General features: G+C 36.0%; 1 protein-coding gene across 1 annotated transcript in view; it reads left to right on the plus strand.

Moving 5' to 3' along the window:
• Positions 1–15,194, plus strand: part of CSMD1 (CUB and Sushi multiple domains 1) — a 1,378,384-nt gene that overhangs the window by 490,171 nt on the left and 873,019 nt on the right. The window contains exon 6 of the mRNA XM_078149151.1: positions 12,616–12,703. Coding sequence (XP_078005277.1) covers positions 12,616–12,703 — 88 coding nt within the window. The remainder of the gene's footprint in view (positions 1–12,615; positions 12,704–15,194) is intronic.

A 15,194-nucleotide genomic window follows, 5' to 3' on the forward strand; every position in this document is an offset into this window, starting at 1 on the left:
GGCTGCATTCCAAGCTCCTTTGCCTTACAGAATATCATGTTCCACATGGTCTTTTAATGTAGAAGCTGCAAGGTCCTGTGTAATCCTGACTGTGGTTCCATGATGTTTAAATTCTTTCTTTCTGGCTGCTTGCAGCACCTTCTCTTTCATCTGGTAATTTTGGAATTTTGCTATTATATTCCTTGGTGTGGTCAATTTGGGATCTGTTTCAGTTGGTGATCATGGATTCTTTCTATGGTTATTTTCCCTTCTGGTTCTAGGACTTCAGGGCAGTTTTCCTTTATGATTTCCTGAAAGATACTGTCCAGGCTCTTTTTTTCATCATGATTTTCAGGTAGTCCAATAATTTTTAAATTGTCTCTCCTGAGTCGATTTTCCAGGTCGTTGTTTTACTGATGAGGTATTTTACATTTTCATCTATTTTTTCATTTTTTTGTTTCTGTTTGACTGATTCTTGCTCTCTCATAGAGACATTAGTTTCCATTTGTCCAATTCTAGTTTTTAACAGATTGTTTTCTTCTGTTAGTTTTTGTACTTCCTTCTTCAACTGGCCAATTGTGTTTTTTAGGGACTTGTTTTCTTCAGTGTACTCTTCTGTTAGTTTTTGTCCTTCCTTCTTCAATTGGCCAATTGTGTTTTTTAGGGACTTGTTTTCTTCAGTGTATTTTTTTTTCCAATTGGCCAATTGTATTTTTGAAGGACTCTTCTACCTCTCTCATTTGACTATTAAAATCCTTCTTGAGCTCTTCTAAGAAGGCTTTTTGGGCTTCAGACCAGTTCATATTCCCTTTTGTTGTTGCAGATGTGGGTTTGTTGACAATGTTGTCCTCTTCAGAATTTCTGTCTTGATCTTCACTCTTCTCATAATATGAATCTATGGTACGTTTCTTTTTACTCATGGTGTTTCTTTATTCCCTGGCCTTTAAAGAGATTGAGCTCTCCTGCTGGGGAACAGAGGGTACTGACCCAAGCTTCTTGTGTTGGGAGCCTAGGTCTTGGTCACTGGCTTTGCGGCTGGGGCCTCTTATGCTGGTTGGAGGCTGTAGGTTTCTGGCAGCTTACCTTGTGTTGGGCTGGAATCAGCAAGGCTGGAACTTTCAGGCAATTCTAGGTTGCCTGCTTTTCCTTTCCTTTAGCTTTCTTCAGCTCCTTTTAGATGGGTGCTGAAGGTGTTTATCTGCCTGGGCCCCCTGCAGTGTTGTCTCCCTCCTTTCTGCTAATGTACCTGGAGATTCCAGTGCCGAGGCACCTGGTGGTTTTCTGAGCTGGTTTCCACCTTCCCCCCCCTCACTGAGGCATTCTGAGGTCCAGATGTTGGTGTTTGCCTGCTGTACCACCTGGGCTTCAGGATTTCTTCACAATTGGAGGCTGCAGGGCTCCGATAGCTCACCTGTTGTTGGGTTGGAATCAGCAAGGCCGGGGCTTTAGGAAGTGTTTAGCTTGTTTTCTTCACCTCCTTTCAGATGAATGCTGCAGGGTACTTATCTGCCTGGGGCCCCTTGTAGTTCTGCCTCCCTTATTTTTGCTGAGGCACTGGGAGACCCGTTTGCTGGGCTGCTGCACTGCTACTCCCTGTCTTTCTTCTAGTTCAGGTGTTCTAGGGTGTTTTTTTTCTGGGGTGATATTTTCTGGGTTTTCAGAGGTTGAGAGGAGAGAGTGAGAGCGACTACCTTTTCACTCTGTCATCTTGGCTTCCAGAAGCCAAAAAATATGCTTTTTAAGCACAACTTTGTGATGTGCTTACATTTGCACTTTATAGTCACTTCACTGTTTCCATACTTTCCAGTTCCTGAGGATGTAAGCCAGTGGCTTTAGAAAACACACAGTTAAGTGAATAGCATATGCACATCATATAAGCCAGCCAGATGTTGTCCTCATTACTTGAAGATTGCCAGTGGTTTGCCTTCCATTACATATGGAAACCTTTTGCTAGATAGTAGCTACTTTTGCTAGATAGCAGCTTCCTTGAAGATGTTGAAAAGTTGCTAGTGTACCATGAGAATTATTGAGTTGTCCAGGGCTTAGAGGTCTCAGCATGTAGGAGACCAGACCTGAGCTAAAAAGAAATGATACCTAAACCTGGCCTCAAACAACTAGCAAGATGTATATGGTCATTCTACATTTGTCAAAGACAACAGAGTACCCTAAGATGTGTATCTTTCTTGCTGTCAGCACAAATCAAACTCAATAACTGTGGACTATGAGATCAAAAAGATTGATGGTGATAAGGAAGGTACTAAAGGCTGTTAGAAGAACTCAGGAGACATGTAGTATGCAAAAGATATTAATGACAGTTTTGCCCTAGAATATCAAGGGTCGTCTTCTTCTGGGAATTTTTAATATTTTCTCTTTTTGCCTATTATTTTTATATTTGGTGACCAATGAACCATACTTAATTTTCTAAGGGGTTTTTTCCATAACATCATATATATTTTTGAGTTGGAAAGGGCAGTATAGAACATCTAATTATTCCCCTCATTTTAAAGATGAAACAATTAAAACGAGTACAAATAAAGTGACTTACCAAATCATAATTAGTGCTACAGTTGTGAAAACAGGTCTTTTAATTCCAATTCTAATGTTCTTTTAGGCCATTTTCTTTCTCTGGGGCCTTGGAAGTACATAGCCTTAAAAAGGAAGTGTTTAGCAATAATCTCATAGTTCAGGGATAGTATTATGTAAAAAAGGAGGTCTGAAGATTATTTATGGTTCATAATATTAATAGAACAGCTAAAAGTGGAGAGAAGTTCATTGATTCTTTGGTCAATTAAATTTAATAAGGATTTATTTAGTATGTGATTTCTCCTCTGACATAGAATATTCCATCTACTCTATATATATATCTTGTTATAAACATAGTTATTGGCATATTGTCTCCTCTAATAGAATATGAGTTCCTTGAGGACAGAGATTAGTTTTGTCTTTTTGTACCTTAAGGGCTTAATATAGTGTTTGGCACGTTATAATTGATTAATACAAACTTGTTAACTGACTTGTTGATGGACTGATTTTATACTACTGTATATGCTAAGCACTATACCAGATATTTGGCAGATAAAGATAAACAGGAAAACAATATGTGCCCTTATGAAGCTTATATGCTAAAATTTGCCATCTATATAATCTAATTGTCAGTCTCATCTTTCCCTTCTTACCCCACATATACAATGAGCTGACAAGTCTTGCATTTTCTCCTTTAACTTTACTCACATTATTTTTCTCCTTTAACGTCTTTTCTTTCTTACTTACCCCACCTATACAATGAACTGACAGGTCTTCTATTTTCTCCTTTAACATTACTCACATTATTTTTTCTCCTTTAACATTACTCACATATAGAACTCTTCTGTCTACCACTGAAGCTACTAACCTAGTTCAGATCCTAGGAGTACTTTTTATCTTGACAATTATAAAAGATTAATTAATATCCTTGCCTCAAGCCTCAACTTTCTACAGTCATACTTGCCAAAGTGATTTTTCTAAATTACAGGTCTTACCTACTGTGCCTGGTACATAGTAAGCTTAATAAAAAATAATGACCGATTAAGCATATCACTCCCATTCAGGAAACTGAAGTAGCTCCCTGACACCTCTAGGATAAAATATGAACTCGCATGGCTTTCAAAGCCCGTTACAAGCTGTCTTTTCAAGTTTCTTACTAATTACTCGGTTTCACAAACTTTACATTATAGTTAAACAGGTCTTATGGCTTTCCATTTCAATTCTCTGTATTTTTCACTGGCTATCCTATGTGCCTGGAATGCCCTCTATCTTAACCTATGCATCACAGATTTACTGATTTTCTCCAAGACTCAGACCAAGTGCCAACTTCTGCATGAAGCCTTTCCTTACCTTTCCTACTGTAGGTACTCTTTCATCCTAATTCCTTTTTATCTAATTTGTATAAACATGAACATCTGGGTGTGTGTGTGTGTGTGTGTGTGTGTGTGTGTGTGTGTGTGTGTGTGTGTATGTGTGTGTGTGTGTGTGTGTAAATATATATCCATAGGTCCTCTGTGTATGTGGTCTCTTCTGATAGAGTGTAACCCACTTTGTGTATCAAGAACCCTCCTGAGCTAGGGGTCCGAAAAACATAATTGAAACATTCCCTGACCTCTTTTGTTTTATTGTGAGGAAAATGACAAGTTGATAGATAAGTAGATACAAATATAAATTCAAGTAATTTCTGAGGCAAAATGACTAAAAAGTTGAGGCATAAAGAGAAGGTCTCAGAGGAGGTAATGCTTGAGATGAGGGATTCCGAGAAAAAGGACACATAAGGTCAGAACACATTCCAGTGTGGGATAGTGGGAGGTAGAGGTGCTAAAGCACAGAGATAGGAGATAAAATATTTAGTTTTATAAATGGTGAATATATCAGTTTGTCTAGAACACAGAATATATTTGAAAGATAAGGTGTAATCATTGTGAATCATTTTGAAAACCTAGGTTAGACTTTGACATTAAATGCCAAAGTTAATAGTTAATATTTTAAGGCAGGTGAAATACGGGCCACAGAAGATTTTTGAGTGGGGAGAAAACAGTTCAAATTTGTGCTTCAAGGATATCTGCTTCATAAATATGTGGGGGATTATTGGAGAAGGAAGAGCTTGGAGGAACCAACCAGAAAGACATATCACATCTTTGCGGCTAGTTTCCTCCTCTGAAAATGAAGAAGTTTAATGAAGGGGTTTAAACTAAATAATTTTATAGGTCCTTTCCAGATGTAAAATTTTGATCTTGTGGTCTTGAGGCCTCAGTGATTTCAGGCAGTTATTTCAGAGGCACAATATGTGCATCTGAAGGATTGCGGCACTTTTGAGATGGTAGATCTTTATTTTCAAAAAGGATTTTCCTAATCTTTTGTAGACTTTATACAACCCTAGCACATCACTTGGACTTGACAAATATTAAATTAGCCGAAAGAATAGACATACTGGAGTACAATCTTTAATTAAAAGGGTACCAAGAAATCCCTCTAATTTAGTTTATCAGCCCATCTTCCTCAAGTGATTTAGATACCCTGGTCTATTTTATATATTCAGGAAATTCAATCTTTAGGGAAATGTTTTAGATGAAGATAACTTGACTCCTTGAGGGTTACCTTACATGTTAGGTATTTAACATGTTAGATTTTTAGAATCAAAACAATACTTTATTCTCAGCATCCTGCTCTGATAAACCAGAAACAATTGCATAATGTAAACTGGATTTGAATAAATAGAATTTAGGAGCTTTAGGACACAAATGATTCTTTCATCAGGCAACTGTTGTTATTAGAAACATGTTAGTCACTAGGATCAGCACCATGGGATTATGGATTTAGAGCTGGAAAAGAGACTAAGGGTACCTAGTACAACCTTCTCATTTTACAGATGAAGAATCTGAGGCCCAGTGAGGTTAAATGTCATGCATTGTTACATAGGCAATTAAGTGTTGGAGCCAGATGAAGCCTTGTCCTTTGAAACAAAATTCAGTATTCTTTCACTTCATTGTCTTTCTTCAAAGGGGAAAGGACAAAAGATAAAAGTATTTTTAGAACATTTTTTCTTCATACATTTACATTACATAACATTCTTGCTTTAGTTCTTGGCTGTCCTGCAGTTAAATAAGGGTTCTAGTTAAGTGAGTTCCTCAGCTACCATTCTTACTCATGGTTACCAGTTCCAGAAGAGGAAATTTTGGAGATAGACAGCCTTAGGTAGGTCTGCATAATCCTGATTTCCATTCCTCTGTTGTATACACTGCACACTTTGCTGTAGCAAAAGATTGTTGAAGCTATAACCAGCATGTCCCATGGCCTTGTGGCCATAGTTGATTCAAAGAAAAGAGACAAGGAACTCTTCCATCTGGTTTCTCCTTCCCTATGTAACCATACATTCATTGAATTCATTTTTCTGATTTGCAACAAGCAAACTTAATTTTAACAATTGTGCTTGACATTACTAAAGGTAGAAGAAGACTGATCTATCAACACACATTTATTGTATATATGTTTTATATACTCAACTCTTTTTCCAGGTTGGGGAGAGAATGGGGTTGCTTCATTGGTAAGCTTATCAAAGAGTTGCAAGCTTACATAAGAGTACAGTAGCTAATTGATAATTCAAGTACCATTTAGATAACACAAAGTTTTCCCCAATTTTGTGCTTGATAATTGATATTTTTTTCTTGATGGGGATAGGCATTGGGAATTTTCTTTCTTTTGTTCTTTTGTTTCTTTCTTTTCTTTTATTCCCTTTTCTCTTTCTTTTCTTAACTTTTAGGATTCATTTGACATGCTGTAGTGCTTTATTTAGATGTGGGCTCAGGGCCATTTGATTGCTTATATCAAATACTCTTTTTGTATCCTATACTTTTGTTCATGAGAACAAAAACTTACATGAAAATCAAACTAAGTAAACTTCTAGATAGCACTGGAAGACTGTCAGAGTCAGAGATGTGTGGCAAAGGGGAATAGTACTATAAAGAGGAGGTATAAGGTTATAAATACTAGTTCTCTAAGGTCCTTACTTGGTCTATGAACTCTTTGTTTTCTAAATTACGAGGAAAAGTACCATCCTTTATGGAATACTGACACTGTACACTTAAAAAAAAGAATAGGATTTTACAGAATGATAGAAGATAGAAATCTTCAAAAAGCTGAATTGTTGGTTTTTCTGTAAATTCTTATAAGATAGAAAGAAGTGATCATGTTTCATGCATCAAACTATCTTACGAAGTTGTTGTTTTTTTAAAATATCCAAATTTAAGTGCTTTCTTTATTAGGGATGAAACATAGGACCTGGTGTCAGGAAGACCGGAGTTTAAATACAGCCTAAGACACTTACTAGCTGTGTGACTCAGCGCAAGCCACTTAGCCCTGTTTGCTCCAGTTTCCTCATCTATAAAGTGGGCTGCAGAAGGAAATGGCAAACGGCTCTGGTGTCTTTGCCAAGAAAACCTCAAATGGGGTCATGAAGATTCAGGCATGACTGAAATGACTCAAGAACAACAACAACATTCCACATTAGGGATGAAACATTGACCCTTCTACATATCCAAAAAGAGAAAAAGTAAATTTGGGGGTGATTAGACTTATGATTTCATAGACAATGCAAGATTCTTTTGGGGAACTTCCTCCACGAATGCAAGTTGGCACATTTATTGCAACTAATAGGCTTAAGGAGTTAACTGGGATGCTAAGAAGCTGAATGAGTAACCCAGGGTTACACAGTCAGGATTGGGCAGAGATTTAACTTAAACCCACTCTTGAACTTAAACCTACGCCTTCCTGACATCAGGCATACTGCCTCACAGTGTTGTCTTTGAACAAACCAATTATATACATCAAGGAAGCATTAATTTCATGTGTTTATCACAAATGAAGGGGCATTTGGCTATGGCTTTCAGGTCAAAATGGGAATTATGATAATACAAAGAAAATCTTAAGAAGAAAATGCAGTTTGTATAAAACAACATTTCTTATTCTTAGACAACAAAAAACAAAAATAATATCTATGGAGGTGACTATTGGTACAGATTAAAATTAACCTTTACTTAATATCAATTGGAAATTTTTTTTTTATTCTTTAAAATATCAATTTCCATTAACAATAGAACATTCAATAATGGTTAATAAATCAATTTTAAAAAATACCAGTGTGGCAATTTACTTATCTAAACCTGCTATTCTTGTGTGGCAGATCTTTGCTGAAAACTGTACATTCACCTCAATATATATATATAAAAGTCCAAGTCGTTGGCATTTGCTCTCCTCGTGTCTCTTAGGCATTATGGCTATACTTTAGTCATGTTCCTAATAGGCCTCTACCTCTCCCATAACCCCAGAGATTTATAGAGTCTCAGAAATTGATATGATTCTATGTTACTAGTCAAAGGATCTTGTGATTTACAGCTACAAACAATCTTAGAGATCTTTACCGAGCAGAAATCCTCTCTAGAAATTTCTGACTCATGCTCCATTAGCCTCTTTGAAGAATTGAGTTGATACACTTGCTCTCTACGGAGATTGTATATTCCACTTGTTAGGGAGATTTTTTCCTTATGTAGAGCTAACATTTTCCTTCCAAAGCTTCCACCCATTGGTTCTCTTTCAGTCTTCTGGGTTCAAGTAGAACAAAACCTAATTTATCTTCCTTAGGAGAGTCTTTCAGGTGCTTAAAAACAGATATATCTTCTCTAACCCCTGTAATCTTCTCCAAGCTAAATATGCCCAATTCTTTCAGCCAGTCATTAGGTGGCATGATTTCTAGTTCCTTATTGTACTGGTTGCCCTTCTATGGTCATTAATTGGTTTTTCAATTCCTTTAGAAAGATCTGCTGATTATAACTTTAGATGTGACCTAACCCAGGAAAGAATATAATGGGAATTTGCCCTCCCCTTTTCTGAGTACTTGAAAAAAATTTCCTCTACTAATGCGAGTTGGGACCTTCTCTGCAATTTATTATCTTGGAGAGTGAGATAAAGTGACTCTCTCTATTCACTATTTCATGCTACTTTTCATGTAGTCTTAGATTTCATGGGTCATATACATTGTTCAAGGAGAAGCCTAAATAAATCCAGATTGGCCATAATCATTACCAGGATGGTCAAATGGGGGAGAACTTTCTACAAAAATTTCTGAAGACTGTCTACTAAGCTATAAAAAAATTATAATTTGTTTTAATATGGGGAATAGTAACACTGACTAAATTACAATTAAAAAAAACTATTGAAATAAGTGTCTGCTACCTTGTTTGGCTGTCATGTCAATCTTGCAGTCCACTAGAACTCCTAGATCTTTTTCACGTTAGTTATTGGCTACTAACACACCACGTACATTTTAACTTTATTTTTTTAGCTGGAAAGTCACCAAGTTTTTCATATAGTAAGTTTAATAAATATTTTTAATTAAATTACTGTATGGTATAATGCATCTCCTACAAAAGATTTTTGGTTTCTTAAACACAGGATTTTATCTCAGACCTCTTTTGTACTTCCTCTTCCCTTCACCCTGCTCCATTCTCTCAGCTTCTACCCAGGATAGAGCAGAATGCCATATTCAGACTTTGCTCCCAAATGGATTTCATTTCACTGCATGTCTAGGCTCAGTTCCTTAGCAGTCAGGCTGATAGAGAGGAGAAGCAACATGATGCTGTGGAGAGGACTTCTTTGTGACTTATTTCCTTCATCTGCTGAATGGAAATAATGCTGAACCTATAAGTACAGACTTGTTATGATGATCAAGGGAAATTATGTGTCAAAGAGCCTTGAAAAATTTAAAAGTGTTTTGCAAACATGTTCTCAAAAAGGAAGAGTATTACTCTGTGTAGATTTTTTTAAAAGCTAATTCTGATTAAATAATGTAATTTAAGCCCAATTATTTAAATTACCATAGCTGTTGCCTTGAAAATAGAGCATTTTGAAAAAGGTACATTTCTGCCTGACATTAATGTTATAATTACAAAAATAAAAGCTGAGAATCAGTATTTTATTTACTGTTGGGCCAGGACAAGTGAAGGACTGGTGAGATTTATTTTTTCTTATGATTTAACTACATTCCTAACATCTGTCAGAAGGAAACCAGTAAAAGACAATTTAGAAGTATTAAAACTATAACCACTTATTCCTCATTTATACCATCTTTTTGCTTGGAGTGCTAGGAATCATGTGTATGTGAAATTGATTTCCATGAGTATTTTTCTTTTCATGAGCTTTGGCTTTCAGAAAAATTAATTGGCCATGATTCTGGTAGAATAGTCATTTGGGATTTATAGCTCTCAATTGTATATAACCTATTTGTCACCATGCATCCTCAATGCTACCTTATCCCATTTGAAAGCTTATCCCTGTTTCAGAAAATCAGCCATATTTTACATCTAATCTCTATCAGAATCCTTTCTTCTCTCATTTTTAATCCACTCAGGCTTGACTAATTCACTCTGCACTGTAACAACCTTTTAACTAGATATTTTTATTTTTCTAGCGGGAAGCTATTTTTTGTGGTTGTTGTTGTTATTGTTGTTTTTTCCTGTAAAGGGCTTCAGGGTTGTCATGAGCTGACATAAATGGGTCCCAACTACTCTTCCCACTTCTATTCAACACCAGGGGATCAAAAAGAAAGGGAAAAAAGGATAGACTCTTTCCAAAGTCAGGCATTGCATTTAGGTGCTGTCTGGGGAGGGAAAGGGGAAAGAGATGCAAGGGCAATAGGTGTTAAACTCCGATTATTCCAACCCTAATATATATATAAAAATGTTAACATTCATTCCAACCTTCCACACTTGCTATAGCTGTATTATCCCGACCATCCTTTGTTGCATCCACAGCATTTTTGTGGAGGGGGGTGGGGATGTACCAGTATAATAAAGATGAGGAAACTGGAGTTGCAATAAAGTTATATGATTACAACTACTAAATAGCAGATTTTTAATATCAACATGCATCTTATGACTCTAATTTAGCACTGACTCACTTTATTACCTCAGATTTGTACCTTCAAATATACCCTACTGTTGTGAGGTAAATTTTTGTGATCTGAGCATGTGATGTGCTTGTGAGCTACTGAAGAGAACACAGACTGTGGCAGGATACAAATCTACTCCATGAAGATTAAACTCATTTCCACTCTCCCACCCCTTAAAAGGTAATGATACCATCCTTGACATGTAATCGGCCCAGCCCTTGAGACATAACTGGTCCGTAGGACTGAGACTCACTTGTGGTAATAGCTTTTTGGTCACCTTAGTACCAAAAAAACTTAACTCATGAGAATTCAAGGGATTACTCAGACTTGACACCTACCAAGTAGCACCATGGCAAATGAGGTAGGAAATGAAGCTGTGTCCAACCATAGCAATGCTTTATCCTTACTGAATATTCAGTACATGCTATTTTTAGGAAAGCCTTTTTAATAATAATAATAATAATAATAATAATATTTTGTGCAGTTCTACCTCACTTAAATCCAATTCACATACCAATCAAGACATAATCTATGATGTCTTTGGTCTCTTGAAAAACAGTGGACAAACAACAGCAACAACAATAGCTAACATTTTTATATCACCTACCATGTGATAGGCACTGTGCTAAGTGCTTTTCAATTACTATCTCATTTGATTTTCACAACAACCCTGGGAGATAGGTACTACTATTATTTTCATTTTACAGTTGAGGAAACTGAGGCAAACAGAGGTGAAGTGACTAGCTTAAGGTCATAAGTGAATATCTGAGGCTTGATTTTTATTCAGATCTTTCTGACTCCAGGCCCAGTACTCTATCCATTGTTCTACCTCACTGGTCATTTCCCCCTTTCATTTGTTTTCTTTTTCTATTTATTTTACTTTTATTGAATGTTAACTGGGTTTGTAATTTCATTCTCATCTCTTGCCTAGATCAGCAGAGCAGTTTGAGTCAGGCCTGGCCCAGAATATGGGGTAAAACAAAGAAATATTGACCATAGGCTTGCCTCAAAGTAGTCACTGGAACATAAGAAGCACCTTTTTTTGCAATTGAATGGCCCCAGAAATCATTAACAAACATGAGAATTGTCAGATTGTAGTTTTCTTCAGCAATTTTATTTCAGTATCTGTAAGGAAATAATTTTTATTTTTCATTTAGCTGTTCAATGATGCCTAGAATGTCAATTGTCAAAAGGCATTCCAGACATAGGGAATTGTATAAGCAAAGATGTGGAATTAAGAAAGTGTGGGAGATGTTGAGAGACTAGTGAGTAGCATGGTTTGACTGTAGTGTAGAATACAAATGAGGAGAATATGTCTTTTGGCAATTCTTCTAGCTGAAAGGGAAATATTTGTCAAAGAAACAAAACTTAAGAAAATAGTATGTCCTTCAAAGAACTTCAAATAGATTGCTATAAAAGACTAACCTGCAATTTATGTGAAGGGTTAGTGTAATGAGTAATTTCACAGTCAGAGAAATGTATTACGACACGTGTAGTGCTGCTCTGTGCAATGTTAACAAGATGCACTTATTAAATGTAAATCATAACATGATATACTGTATTGTTATTCTAAGCCTTTTTTGGACTACAGTTCTCCAGCTACCATTATTTTGAATACTTGTTCATGGCAGAGGGAGGGAATTTCCCATTTTATATAAGTTTAGGTATTCTAAGATCCACCTTGTACTTTTGAGTGAATAGCACGATATTTTGGAAGGTGTGATGTGTGGGAACCAAGACATGTGGTTTCTAGCCCTGACTCTTTTATGAGGTAGATTTTTGGCTGTAGGCAAGTCTGTTCAATTAAGGTACCTCCTTGCACAAATCCTATAATTTGATGACTTAATTCTAAGGGCAAAAGTATTTTCTTAGTTTCCATAAATGAGCTATTTTTACTTTTTGGAACCTATGTTCAAGTAAACGAGATTAGAAAAAAATACAAAGAAAGAAACAAACCAGCAAAAACTTCAAAATCCTTTATGAACAGGTTGGCTGTATAATTTTTATGTATATTAGCAATAAATTCATTTTAGTTTTGGTAATTTCTATTTCTTTAAGACAAATGCATTAGAATTTTCTCTTTAGCCTCATCTACCTTGTTTCCATTACTATCTCCATATTTTCCTGAAAATTCTATAATATTAATATTATTTTTTTTTCTATTTCAGTGACTCAAGGGGGTGTTGCTTTAGTGTCTGATATGTGTCCTGATCCTGGAATTCCAGAAAATGGAAGGAGAACAGGTTCTGACTTCAGGTATGAAGTAAAGGAATGCCATATGCATGATGACATTCTAGCAATGAATCCCTATACTATTACTCTTTAACATTTTAAATTTTGATGATCTGTATTAATTGTAACACTATGCCAATTATTATAGAGAAGGAACCTTTATGAAAGTCATATTCTCAAAAGGACTATTTTTCTTATGTATGCAAACATTTAGATTTGCTTAATAGCAAAATCATGAATATTTACTTGAAACACCTCACTACTTGCATCCATATTTCACCCTGTATGGTTTTTGAATGAATTTAATAACAGATAAATGAAATTATCATCGTAATAATTATTTCTATTCATTAATGATTGACTCTAAACAGACTTTTCTAGTGATAAACATGAATGGAAGTTGTTAGTTATTTCATATAAAAACAATTTATTTTGCTAAAGATATCAAAATATTTGTCCTGTTGTTAAATTGCAAGTTCAGAGATAATTATGAACATATTATCTAAAAATTATGCATTTTCTTCAGTGAAGTCAGATTGCTTACTCTTTGTACCTATAAAATAAATAATTCATGAGGAGTCAAGTCCTAATAGATAATAGGTTGAAGTTGCAGAGAGCCAGATTTCATCTTACAGCTTTCATCTTACATCCAAAAAGTGGGTGGGCTATCTCAAGAGCTAGTGGGTTCACACTTAATGGTAGATCTTCTAAGAAAGGCAGGAAGACCGTGTGAGGTGTGTAGTATTAGGGGTACTTATTCAGTTTTGAGTAAGAATGGGTGGGTAGTCTCTGAGGTCATTTCCAATTCTGAAATGTTGTGATTCTGTAAAAGGTATGAGGGAAGAAAAACACATTTTTTTCCCTTGCTTCTGTCTTTTTGTTTTAGAAGGAAACAACAAACAGGAATAGAAAGGGTTATAAAATATTATGTCTTTCTAGTTTTAAAAAGAGCTGTTGGCTCACACACTTAGAGCTAGAGCTTGTGGATATCAGCTCCTCCTTGTGGAAACCTCATTATTGGAGAGGTAAGAAAGTGACAAGGACATCATGGGATCAAAGCATTACAGAATCATATATTTTTAGAAATAGGAAGATCCTTAGAGATAATCTGATATAACTACTTCATTCTATATATGAGAAAACTGAGTTATAGAGAGATAGTGTGATAGGGCATATGTTGGATGGTATGATGGATTTGCAATCAGCAACACCTGGGTTCAGTCCTACCCCTTTCTGCTTACTAGCTGTGCAATTGTAGACAAGGCATTTAACCTCTCTGAGCCTCAGGTGCTTACCCTGAGAAACTGGAATAATAATACCCATTAGACCATTCCTTAAGATTACTGTGAGCCATAAATGCAGAATGCTTCATAAACTTCAAAGCACTATATAAATGTCAGTTGTTGTTGCTGTTGTTGATTATGTGGCTTTCCCACAGGTCAAACAGTGCAGGGCCATTGTTTTCATGCTACTCATGAGATTCCATATTCAGTGTTCTTTTTCCCACAGCATGTTTCTATCCATTTGATCCCACTGAAAACCTCAGATACAACACTTTTTTAATGAAAAGGGTTAGTGTGATGTGTCAGACAAGACAGAGAGTAATAGTGTAATAGTGCCATAGTTAACTACCAGTTATTTCCTAATTTCTGAAACAAAAGCCTTCAGAAGGTATACAGGACAGAACTGTCTCTAACCTATTAATACAGACTCATCATCACCTAGACCTTCCTAGTATTCTGTGCAACATGTCACAGAGCAAGATGCACAAAATTTTCCCAGGAACCCACAAAAGCCAGAACAAGGTAAACATCCTTCTCACTCCATCCTACATCAGGTAATGAGAGTTACAAAGACTGAACTGCTGTGCCACAAAAATCTCTTACCTGACTCCCTTCCATTCCCTTCTTCCTACATAAAAAACTGTATAGCTATATTCAAAAGGTTAGCTGTGGAATACCAGGTCAGAGTCCTGAGTCATTCTGATTTTCATATGCTGTGCCTAGACAGAGTCAGAATTGGGAAGAGACTGATTTATCAGTGACAACCTGTCCTTTTCTTGTCCCACAATTCAATTGCCCTGACACCCTGACTGGAATAATAGAAGACAAGGATCAGGTGTGCAGATATGAAACATGACAATGACTATGCAAGAGTTATTATTTTTGCTGGCTTTATTAGAAATATAAAAGTAAAAATATTAAAATGCTTTTTAATATAAACAACTCAACTGGTGGAATGAGTTGTTGGTATTGAGAGCAAAGTTTAAAATCATAAGCTTTGCATTTGAAGCTCTCCACAATTTGTTGCCACCCTACTTTTCCAGACTTATCTCATAATTACTACCCTCCAAATATGAAGAACTCTGGCAAAAATGATTATTTCTCAAACTTCCAAAGCATGGCCTTGCTATCCTGCTTTAATGACCCTTTTTATTCTTATTTATCCCTGTAGTAGCCAGAGTCATCCTTTGATTAATTTTCAGCTATATTTTTTAGCCCTCAGGTAACCTGTT

The sequence above is a fragment of the Phascolarctos cinereus genome, unplaced genomic scaffold, assembly GCF_003287225.1.
Source record: "Phascolarctos cinereus isolate Bilbo 61053 unplaced genomic scaffold, phaCin_HiC Scaffold_2;HRSCAF=192, whole genome shotgun sequence".
NCBI lineage: Eukaryota > Metazoa > Chordata > Mammalia > Diprotodontia > Phascolarctidae > Phascolarctos > Phascolarctos cinereus.